The 12695-nt window shown below is 43.6% G+C and overlaps 1 protein-coding gene across 4 annotated transcripts in view; it reads right to left on the bottom strand.

The window, feature by feature from the left end:
• col4a6 (collagen, type IV, alpha 6) overlaps positions 1–12695 on the bottom strand; it is a 419493-nt gene that overhangs the window by 152088 nt on the left and 254710 nt on the right. For all 4 annotated transcript variants that reach the window (XM_041194995.1, XM_041194994.1, XM_041194996.1 and 1 more), the window contains exons 5-6: positions 2321–2455; positions 1225–1269 (exon numbers count right to left, since the gene is read on the bottom strand). In XM_041194995.1, coding sequence (XP_041050929.1) covers positions 1225–1269; positions 2321–2455 — 180 coding nt within the window. The remainder of the gene's footprint in view (positions 1–1224; positions 1270–2320; positions 2456–12695) is intronic.

Genomic DNA, 12695 nt, shown 5'->3' with positions numbered 1-12695 from the left:
TTTTTTTCATTTTACAGCTGCTCCCTGGCCTGCTGTGTTATTTCAGCTTTGTTATTTAAGCAGTAAGATGTTTTTTTGGCTGTTGCACTACAGTCTGACTTCCAGCAGAGTGTGGTATTGCCCTATGTGTAAATATTCAGTGCTGGGCAGGGTGCAGGCTGAAGGAGTGACTGGGAGAAACTCTTTCCACTGGCAGGAGAGCTGGTAACCAGTGGGAACAGAATTAAGATAACTGGCAAAAAGAAAAGCCGGGGAAAATGAGGAGAATTTTCTTTCTACTCAGCAAGTTCTTATGATTTGGAATGCACTGTCAGAAAGGGGAGATGGAAGCGGATTCAATTATAACTTTCAAAAGGAAACTGGATCACTATTTCAAAAGGAAACCCTTGTTAGGATATGAGGAAAGAACAGGGGAGTGCGACTAATCAGACCAATCTTTCAGAGAGCTAGGAGAGGCCATGATGGGCTGAATGGCCTGCTTCTATGTTGTATGACTTTTTGAGCTAATCGCTGTGTAGCCATTGATGCTCTCTGAAGTGTGAGGAAGGTGGAGACAGTAAAATGAGGTAGGGGTAGGTACAGGGTCAGGTCTGTCTTCAGCTATGCATGTTCAATACAAAGCAAGCGCAGTTAAATGAAGCTAGTTACATGCTTCACATTGAGCCCTATCTTTGTCCAGAAACGTAAGCTGGAGATGAGAGGAGAACTGTGGATGGTGTGGTGTGCGGGGGGTGGGGCTAGAACTGCAGTGGATGGGTTGGTGCTCCAACTGATCCATGAACGGAAAGAGTTTTCCTCTTTTCAAGCAGATGTTTCGTTTTTAAAATCTCAGTTCGCCCCCTTCCCCATTTTTCAGTTCACTTTCTTTCCCATCTGAATGAGCGGCAAGTCTCCAATCCACCTCTACTGCAGAGAAACAGAGCAAGTTTCATAAAAAATATGAAGTCAGTATTTGTGATAGGGAGCAGTTTTTTTTCAATGATTTTTTTTGTCCCATGTCATGCTGCATCAGATGGAGGAAGAGTTTTCAACCAACATATAGGGCTGTGGGGCAGGAGCCAGGCAGCGGACATAGTTACACAGCTCTTTCAAAGAGCTGGCATGGCCACAATGGGCTGAATGGCCTTTTTTTTTGCTGTCAGGTTCTATGATGCTTAATGAATGGTTCATTTAGTAAGCGATTCCCACAAACCAGAGTGCGGATAACTCGTAGATTGTGCTTACTGGGATCCCGTTCAGCCCGACAAATCCTGGTACACCGATCGGACCCTGTAACAACAGACAACAATCAGCAACATCACAACAGGATCTACAGCAGCAACACTGCTAGATCCATTACAATAGGCAAAACAAATAAGGTGAACAAGTGGTGGAAGGAGATCCCCGCTACAACAGGCTGGTTGTTAGAGGGAGTTATAATAGATCCCAATACAACAGGGCAGATGTGAGTGGAGGTCAAACAGACCATAACGTGAAAGGCATTAAACAGTCCCCAGTACGACAGGACCGATGGCACGCTGAGTATTATTCTCACATGTTAATGCAGCCCACTTCTTCAGACATGGAAGAGCTGTCTCAGTGGGGCCCTTACAGAGGTGCTCTATACATGGCCGGACAGAAAAAATAAACCCAGAACAACATTTTCAGTTAAGTTCAGACAAAAGAGCTGAGGGCAAAGGGTGTGGTGAAGAGCAAGTGCAGGACAGACATCAGACTGTATACAGGAAACCCTCACGATACACAGCAAGCCCATCAGCATCTCTACCACTTCGACTAAACTGACCAGTTCATCAGTTCTAAAGCATACGCACCTTTTCTCTTTGCAGATACTGACTGACCTGCTGTGTATCTGTTACATTTATTGATTCTCTTTTTATTCTACAGAATTCCGGAAGAAAGTGCCTAATACCTGGGATGCGATGAGACCAGGATACTGGAGTTGCAATAGGTGTCGAATGGTTATGATGGGCAAGTGTTGGAGTTTAGGCTTTTGAAGGGAATGAGCGGATCTTTGGCTCCTTTCAATCTTCTCCATGTCTAGGTAGCATTTTTTGGTTATTCAAGGGTTTGCTGAACAACAGTTCTCACTGTGGGTTTACCCTGGGCAGGGCAAGGAGGAGGCCTCAGGCTTAACTCAACCGGAACGGCGTTCAATGCCCACACTGTTGATTCTGAACCATGGAGCCGTCTAGCCAACTGAGCTAATTGTACCCACCCGCACTCCTCCACCACCCCCCAACCCCCTCCCCACCACATCCTGTCACTCTAAGTCGCTTAAAGCAAGCAACAATGGCATTTTTGGAGGCTGGCCCATACCCACCTTTTCTCCCTTCATGCCACTCGCTCCTGGGTTACCGGAGTTACCCTTTTCACCTTTTGGTCCTCTTAACCCCTCAGGTCCGGGGAATCCTGGGGGCCCACTACGTCCTTGTGGCCCAATCGTTCCTGGCTGACCCTAAATTTAAAAAAAAAACAATCTTAGTGGGAACAAATTAATTTTAAAAATAACATCCTAATTGCTTTTCTTGTGTGGTGTAAAAGCACAGGCCAATTTTCTTCCCACCTTTCTGAGACCAAGTAACTCCCACAACCTGACCCAAGTGGATCATGCCTCAGGTGGGCAGCATGTGCCAGCAGACTATTTGACCAGGAGGAGCATCGTGCCCTAACCTGCATTCACCCATTGGGCAGAGAGTTGCACTTGAGAGCAGGAACCACTGGGTAGCAATTGGAAGCTGCAACACTGAAGGATTTCTCCACTTCCTAGCACAGGTCAAATAACATCTGGCGAAGAACATCTAACTCAGAACCAAGTAAAATTCAAAGCTTTGGATCCATGTGGTTTTTGTGCCACACCCAGAGGAGAATTTGCCCAATGGTGCAATAAATTATTCATATTTTGGATTGCACCAGGATACGGACTGTCACAGGAATGAGCTTGTACAGAAGCTCACAATCAACGCAGAACATTTCCACATGTGCTGAGTCTAAGACCGTGATTTATAGTTAGTGGTTTTGAGATTCTCTGTTTACCAGATTGCTGAGTTAATACCATCCTGCTACACTGATTCTACAAGTATCAATATTAACATGGAACAATCCAACACTTGTCTGTGTTGGATAACTTTAAATCCTTGCCTCCCATAAAAGTCCACACTGCTCATAAAACCCACAGCTCCCACATCAAACCGATGTCTCCCTTATAAAATCTACATCTCCCATATCAAATCCATGTCTCCCATATAAAATCCACATCTCCCATATCAAATCCATGTCTCCCATATAAAATCAACACCTCCCATATCAAATCCATGTCTCCCATATAAAATCCACACCTCCCATATCAAATCCATGTCTCCATATCAAATCCACACCTCCCATATCAAATCCACGTCTCCCATATAAAATCCACATCTCCCACATCAAATCCATGTCTCCCATATAAAATCCACATCTCCCATATCAAATCCATGTCTCTCATATGAAATCCACACCTCCCATATCAAACCCATGTCTTCTGTATAAAATCCATATCTCCCATATCAAACCCATGTCTCCCATATAAAATCCACATCTCCCACATCAAATCCATGTCTCCTATATAAAATCAACATCTCCCATATCAAATCCATGTCTCTCATATGAAATCCACATCTCCCATATCAAACACATATCTTCTGTATAAAATCCAAATAGCCACATCAAATCCATGTCTCCCATATAAAATCCACACCTCCTGCATCAAATTTCGCATCACAAATAGCTTACTTTGCAATCAATATGATAATTGTTAAGAGCTGATTTTTCCCAGTGCATCTGCACCTGTGAAGGTAATTTTGGCATTGGTCAAAGTGTAAAAAAACAGGCAACATTGATTCACTATATCAATATGATACGAATGAATCCAATATGAATAAAAATTGAGACAGATTATAGAGAGCAGCTGAATAAATATCACGAGTGTTAACGCTATCATCCAAAATCAGAATTACTCACGATATTTCAAGAGCAGGCTGGCTAAGAGGCATCAGTCTGCCTGGAAATATTTCAAAAACAGGATAGCACCTTTGCATGCAGTTTGTTTAGACAGAGGGACAGGAAATCAATCCCAAGTGGCCACTAGAAAAACATCCTTGACAGCCTGGAATATGTAGGCTTGCTTTATATATCACACATTGCAATGTTGCAGTTGGTAACCTCCATATATTAAAGCAAGAATGTTATTTGTGATGGCTGGCTGGTTTATCACTGTAATATTAGTGTTTTCCTTAGCATCTCAGTACATGACCTGCAACTGAACTTTTCAGCCCACTGTTTTTGTCCAAGGGGTTTAGAAGTAAATCAAACATATATTGAACAGACAGTATCCTCTCAGACTGCAGATGATTGAGTGAACGTTCCGGACAATTGGATAATGGAAGAGTGAGCAGTTTGTTCAGTTACGGGAAAGTCACCCACCCTGCCCTTTGAAGTCAGTGCAGTCTCAGCACAGGATCAAACTGCGACTGGCAAGCCTCTCTAATCCAACGGCGGCTCCCTGTACACACAAACCACTGAGATCCATTCCCCGGAGATGATCAGAGGATTTGGGTGGGGGGGGCGCAGGGAGGTGGCTGGAATTCCAGCTGTACAAGTGAGGCAAGAGTGAGGACAGAAAGACACAGAGCAAGTGTCAGACAGCAGTCATTGTTTGGACAGCAACCTGGACAGGTTCAATAATAGAGATGGTCACCAAGAACGCTGCATTCCAAGCCTGAATTTCTTTCTCTTGGTTGATGCTGATGTGAGCGCATTGGTCTGGAGGATTACCCTGAAGGGGACATTTCAGGGTAGCTCACATTCACCTCAAGTTCACCCACTCAGTTCAAGTGTGGAGCTCCCTCATTCAAGCTCAGAACATCCCATACTGCTACAGTCTAACATCCTCTATTTGCCACATCGGGTGACTGGGTGGGGGGGACTTTGGGTGAAAGTGTAAAATGGGTGTTTTCAAACACTCCATGGCCTCAACCTTCCTTATCTGTGTAACCTCCTCCAGCCCTACCACCCTCCCAAGATATCTTCCTCCCTAGCAACTTGATCAAGGGGTTGTGCACCTTTCATTAGTGTTGCTCCTGTGTAGTGAGAGTTGGAATACTATAAGAAGGTGGATCGTGGGTCACTGGCACCAGTACTAGGGTAGAAGGATGCTGTTCCGGTGGGATGGGTTTCATTTGAACTATGTTGGGACCAGTGTCCTGGCGAACCGAACAACAAGGGCTGTAGAGTGGGCTTTAAACTAAATAGATGGGGGAGGGTTCTGGAAAGGGGATACATAGGCTTACAAAGCAAAAAGGTATGGCAGCCTCACAGGGCAGCTGTTTAGGTAATGATACCCAGAGTATGACAGGAAGAGGCAGAGTGTACAAACATTAAAAAAAAGCAACATATAGGGTCAAAGGGGGAAAAAATGGTAAAAAAAAAGCAAAATTAATGGTTCTTTACTTAAATACAGGTAGTATTTGGAACAAAATAAATGAATTAGCGGCAGATATAGAGGTTAATGGGCATGATCTTAAAGCCATTACGGAGACCTGGTTACAAGGAGATCAAAGCTGGCAACTAAATATTCAGGGGTGTGTGACTTTTCGAAAGGACAGGCAGGAAGGAAAGGGTGGTGGGGTAGCTTTGTTAGTGTGAGATGGAATAGGTACAATAGCAAGAAAGGAGCTTGGATTGGAAGATGTAGAATCCAGATGGGTGGAGGTAAGAAATAACAAAGGGAAGAAGACACTGGTGGGTGTAGTCTATAGGCCCCCTGACAGTAGCTATACTGCAGGCACAGAATAAATCAAGAGATAATGAGGGCATATAAAAAAGGCAGTACATTAATCATGGGTGACTTTAATCTTCATGTAGATTGGGAAAATCAATTTGGCAGAGGTAGACATGAGCAAGTGTTCATATAATGTATTTGGGACAGTTTCTTAGAACAATATGTTGTGAATCCAACCAGGGATCAGGCTATGTGGATTGCCACAGGGATCAGTGCTGGGGCCTCAATTATTTACAATATATATTAATGACTTAGATGAGGGAAGTGAATGTACTATTGCCAAGTTTGTGGATGACACAAAAATAGGTGGGAAGGCAAGTGGTGAGGATGACACAAGGATAGGAGGGATAGAGACAGGTTAAGTGAATGGGCAAAAACTTGGTAGATGGAATATAATGTGGGAAAATGTGAGGTCATGCACTTTGGCAGGAAGAATAGAGGAGCTGAATATTATTTAAATGGAGAAAGACTGCAGAGAGCTGCAGCACAGAGGGATTTGGGAGTCCTTGCGCATGAATCTCAAAAAGCTAACATGCAAGTTCAACAAGTAATAGGGAAGGCAAATGGAATGTTGGCTTTACTTCAAAGGGAATGGAGTATAAAAATAGGGAAGTCTTGCTAAAACTATACAAGGCACTAGTTAGACCACACCTAGAATACTGTGAACAATTTTGGTCCCCTTATCTAAGGAAAGATATACTGGCATTGGAGGCAGTCCAGAGAAGGTTCACTAGGTTGATTCCGGGTATGGAGGGATTTTCTTATGAAGAGAGGTTAAGTAGGTTGGGCCTGTGCTCATTGGAGTTTAGAAGAATGAGAGGCGACCTTATTAAAACATATAAGATGCTTAGGGGGCTTGACAGGGTAGATGCTGCTGAGGGGTTATTTTCCCCCGGTGGGAGAGTCTAGGACCAGAGGGCATAATCTCAGAGTAAGGAGTTACCCATTTAAAACAGAGATGAGGAGGAATTTCTTCTCTCAGTTGGTGGTAAATCTGTGGAATTCTTTACTGCAGAGCGCTGTAGAGGCTGGGTCGTTAAGTATATTCAAGGCAATGATAGACAGATTTTTAATCAATAAAGGAATCAAGGGTTATGGGGAAAAGGCAGGAAAGTGGAGTTGAGGATTATCAGATCAGTCATGATCTCACTGAATGGCGGAGCAGTCTCGATGGGCTGAATGGCCTGCTTCTGCTCCTACATCTTATGGTCTCTCAATCTGGTGCTGTGAATTACCAGTCCTGTTATCACAGATGTGGAAAAGGAAATCACAGCTGGAACCCCATATTCAACCAGTTGGTAGTCCTACAGGTGAATGGTGTTCCACTGTATCGGTCAACAGCACAGACAACCATTGTGGTAGGACTGGGGTGGGAGGGAGATGCTCTCTGTGCCCTAGGTGCAGTGCAATCATAAGTGTGTTCATGGAGATGATCATACTGCAGTGAATGAGGAGAGGTTCCTTCATTACAGGCTTGTTTGCTGCCGATCAAGTTTTAACCCAGAAAATTATAAACCATCAGCCGCATCAATTAGTAAGTCCTGACTGATCCAAATGACAGAACCATAAATATGTTCCACCGTGGATGAACAAATCTAGAGGTCTCCAGTGCACTGAACTTGCCATTGGGTGTAAAGCTGGTGTTACAGGTCAAACTAGAATTTCTAGAAATCACCTTGCATTTCACTTCCATCAAAGCCACAGTAAGAAACAACAGGACGATGCACTGACATGACTGAGCCTTATTCCTTGCTTTTCTAAGCTACACTGCAGAGTCTTTGCATTAAGAGATAAAGAACAACATGTACTGTGAGTATTGCTGAAAAAAAAAGACATTTTTTGTCAAAGATTTTCATCTTGCACTTATCAGGGCAATTCTCAAGATTACCAAATGTAAAGAGAACAACGATCTCACTGGGCACCGTTGAGTATATAGATAATAACAGTGACCTCCATATCCCTTGCCTAGGACTGGGGTGTGGAGAAAATAAGACAGGGCTCCAGCTCCTGATCAATACCCATCACCCTTACTGGCAAATGTATTTGCGTGGACACAGGAATGCAAGGGTGTAAAATATGTTAACATCCTGATAAATGCGTAATTTGATTGTCTAAAAGTGGTTTACTTGGGTCTTCCCTCACTTTAAATTGGGGATAAGTACAGCTAGCAATCCTTGTGATCTTAGGAGCTCAGTTTCCACCAGGAACAGAAAACAAAAATGCTTTTTACACAAACCAATTCCATTTGTAAAAGGTGCTACTTCCATCGCTCGGGTATGCTGGACTGTGATATGATTGCCCTTACGGTCACTGGGCATTACAATAACAACCTAGCAACAAATAATACCTTAATGTTAAACTTCCATTTCAACCACATGCTTTGATTGGGAATTCAATCCAGTGAGAATGAATGGGAAGTGTATTGGTCCACTGGAATTCTATCCAATGGGAATGAATGGGAAGTGCTTTGGTCCACTGGAATTCTATCCAACCTGAATGAAGAAGATATTGTAGCTGCCCTGATTTACTTAGTGATAAACTTCAGCCTAAAATTCAAAGGTACCAGGCTTGACTTTTTGTTATCATTGTTGTGGGTCTTAGATGAGGTTGCCCTTGGTGAGAATTGATAGACTTTTAGTGGCAAGGCTTCTGGTAAACTTTCCCTTTTATTGCACATTCTACTAACTATATACAGTACAATTCTTAGCACGAGGTTTCACATAGAACTATCTCTCAGCATGCTGTCATGTGATCTTATATCATAGATGATGTAGATCAGAGTATTTTATGGAGGAAGTGGGGGGAGAAGAGGAAGGAGGAGGGAATTGGCCCAGGTTCCTGTTCCTCTGCACTAAGATATATATCAAGGTCAGGTACATGTGTGTAGATGTTGGACAAGTATCAAAATGGAATTGGTTATGGTGGCTCCCAATATGTGAACAGCTTACTGAAACATTGCTGTCCAGGCTTGCACATTAATAATCACCCCTTGGGCAAGATGCAACAAATGATGATTGTCAAACTGTGGCTGGCAAGGAGTCAATACCTCAGAAGGCATAAAGGGAGGCAGACCAAAACTGGGACTGAAAAAGGAGCTCCCAAAAACTGGCTCTCTCTGATGAGATACCCTTAAGTGATGACGTTAGATGCTGAGAGGTTGTTTCTCCTTCTGGGAGAGTCTAGGACCAGAGGGCATTATCTCAGAGTAAGGGGGCGCCCATTTAAGGCAGAGGTGAGGAGGAATCTCTTCTCAGAGGGTAGTCAATCTGTGGAATTCTTTACTGCAGAGGGCTGTAGAGGCTGGGTCATTAGGTATATTCAAGGCTGAGTTAGACAGATTTTTAATCAGTAAGGGAATCAAGGATTATGGGAAGAAGGCAGGAAAGTGGAGTTGAGGATTATCAGATCAATCATGATCTCATTGAATGGCAGGCAGACTTGATGGGCCAAATGGCCTACTTCTACTCCTAAGTCTTATGGTCTTACATTCCTTGCCTGTATTTCAAATATGAAATAATTTCACAGCCCAGGTTTTCTTAGATACTCTGCATTTTATTCTATCATTTCGATGGATTTTTTTTTAATCATACCTCCTCTGTACTCAAAGTGAAGAGATGGTTTATTTGGAACAATTGAGGAAAGCACAAAAGAGCAATAACCAGATAACTCTCCCTCTCCTCCTTGTATCTTCATTCTTATGACATCTACCCTCATTAGGCAGTAATTTCATTCTGGGGGGTGGTATAAAATGGGTGATTAACTAATTAGCCTCTCACTCCACACCATGCCTGGTTATCCTTTCTACAGAAGTCAATAGTAGGGAGTACCAGGCAAAATGTATAATGCATTTCCAACTCAATGGGCTTTAACTTCTAAACTCCAGGGCATCTGACCTGGGGTGTACCCCAAAGATGAACTGGGGAAACTCCCACAACCAGGAAGTTGCCAGGTAAGGTTTGCACAGCAATTGCCCAGAAGTGCAAACTGGGAACCATCTGAAAATGCAATTTAAATTACAAAATTTGGGTGGTTCAGGCTGTGTTACATCAATAGTTACCCAGAAAAAGTTAGAAGAATTAAAATCACTTCTAGCTCCTGGGTAACTATTGTACAGTCCCATCCACCCCCTCCCCTCACACGAGACACCCCTCAGCCCCTGACTACTACCCCCCACTCCACCCCAGCCATGTAACTCCCCCACTGCTCCGTTCCATGGGACTCCCCCACACCCCCTCTGTGGGGCTCCACCAACCCTAGCAGGACTCCCCCCTCAGCCCCATGGAGCTTCCCTGACATGACCTGGCCCACTCCACCAAGGCCCGGCTTGACCTGACCCACACCCCCCCCCCGCCCCCACCAACCCCACAAGGCCCGACCTGACCAGACTACCCCTCCAGCCACACCCCACCCCCAACAAGGCCCAACTGACCTCTCCCACCCTCAAGGCACGACCCGCTAACAAACCCCCTCCACCACCAGATCCTACCACTTACCTTGCCTACAAACCTGGCTGGATCTTTAAAAGGGCCTGGTTTACGGCAGCTAGTGCCATAAAATAGGAGGTGTGGCTTTCTTACCTTTGACTCTACAGCCCTTGACACTAGGCCCCGGGGACGTGCTGCGCTGCCAAGAACTCACCCAGTCTGAGTTAGAAGGTTGGGCAGGATAGGATTGGCTGGATTTTCAGGTAAGAGCTTTCAAGTGGAGTGGCAATCCAACTGAATTGCCACCCCATCAGAAGTTATGGCCCATTATTGCCTATCTTATGCTATCACCCAATGTTAAAATTACCCCATCGTACCTCAACCTGATTCACCTTAACTTTCCTTCCACTCTTTCAACTTTTCATTGCTATGGGACTGGCTCTTCACCAATTTTTTATTAAAACAAAAGCTACAAGCATTAAGACAGGATAAACATTTTAAGAAATGAAGAGCCTTTAGAATACAAACAAATAGACTCACACAACATGGAAGTGCAACTAGAAAGGTTGTGGGCTGGTTTGTGAAACCTGTGTATAACTTCTCTGCACTTTGTGAGTGTTTTTTTTGGCTGTGTTCTGGTACCAGCACTGCCCAGCTGACTTCTTAAAAATGCTCCTGGTATCACTCTATCATTGGCTTTATTCAGAGTATCTAAAATAAGCCACCTCAAAATAATGGTAACGTCATTAGAACATGATCCATTACAGACCAAACAAGTGCTGTGTCAGAAATAACCAACCCACACAGAAATGGGCTAACTTTTCCTTCACCCCTTTGACTTTCCAAACGGGCATTAATCAAATTCAGTCAACTAAAGATCCCCATTGAAAGACTGGTATCACATGCAAAGATTAAGTTAAAAAGAATGCTTACATACTATCTGATCACATCCCAGACTGCTTTAGGGATTATTTTGAAGTGGAGTTCCTGTCATGTTAGCAAAAGGTGCAAAACATTGGTTTTCAAAAAGGAATGTCCCACAAACAGTAATTGAATAAATGACCAGATATCTTGCTATTTCTATTTTGAGGGAAAAAAAATGGTCAGCACACCTTCCTGCTTCCCTTCAAATAAGATTGCATCTATATAGACCTGCAGGTAGAACATCCCATTACACCATTCCTTTGGTTCCACACGGATGCCTTAGTCTAGATTAAACACACCCACTGAACTGAAAGAGAAAAGATTTACCAATCAAGTCAAAGTGATGCTTCCAAGCTACCTCACTGTCTATTTAAAAAGAGGTTTGGATAGTTTTAGCTTCAATCACCTGATGCAGATAAGTCAGCTGACTGTAGCTGCTCTGATAATTGAGTGACCCAATTTGCTTCAGCACCACTGAGCTATGGAGGGTAAACCAAATCAGCTGAGGTTTACATACCCAATTACTGTGCAAGTGACTCCTAGAAAGTCTGTCTTCATCTGGCATAAGACAAGGATAAGAATTCCAGCATTTTTTGCTTTTGTTTCAGATTTCCAGCATCTGCAGTATTTTGCCTTTATCGAAGGATAAGAATTTATTGGGATAATTGATCAAGAGATCTCTGGATGAAGGGTCCTAGTTATTTACTGCTGTTGTGTCTTTATTTTGGCGGAAAATAGCACTGTGGGTGTTGTGATGTTCTCTCAGGTGAACCAGCCTTCTGATGCATCTGGCTTCATCAATGAATAATGGATAATTAGAGAAGAGGCTTGATATGTGCAGGCATCATATGGGACTGCATCTCAGTAAATGAGGGTTCCTTGTGATATGGGCAATATCTATCCAAGGCAGCAATGTAAAAATCACCTCACTGGCCCGCCTGATACCGACTGTGTGTTGAAGTTGCACGCAGGCAGAAAGCAGTCTGTATCATTCACTTGTTATGAAGGTGTGTTACATATTAATTTATAATGTCATCGGCAGGACATGTACATGCTTTGAACTTTTTGAAAAGAACACTTTTGCCAAGGAGAGGTCACTGGCCTACAGCAGCTACTATGTTGCATTTGTGAAAGACATAAGCTGCTTTATGGAGACAGCGAGTCTAGGAGCTCTCAGGGACAGTGGCTGAGATAAGCCCAGATTGAACCCAGAGAAAGGTCACATGACCCAGCACAATTACATGTAATAGATACCAGATTTGAACTAACAGAGTGGCTGCCCACAGGGACAACAGCCTTACCCCATCTCTCTTTCGTCAAAACTGAGCTGTTTTTTGATTTGAAAACCCAGCAGAAGACCCAATTGCTGCAAACCAACAATTACTAAAGGAGATTCTGAATCAACACCACTGTCTCCGTGAGAAAAGAGAATCCACCAGCCATGACTGCAGACTGACTGTTCCAGTGAGAAACCCAAGTGCCAGCAGCTTCCGTGGAAAATGACCTTTCAGCTGTAAACAAGAATCCAGACA

Source organism: Carcharodon carcharias, chromosome 9 (genome assembly GCF_017639515.1).
Source record: "Carcharodon carcharias isolate sCarCar2 chromosome 9, sCarCar2.pri, whole genome shotgun sequence".
NCBI lineage: Eukaryota > Metazoa > Chordata > Chondrichthyes > Lamniformes > Lamnidae > Carcharodon > Carcharodon carcharias.
Note: the sequence above shows the minus strand (reverse complement) of the source record. Positions and strands in the feature narration are given on the sequence as shown.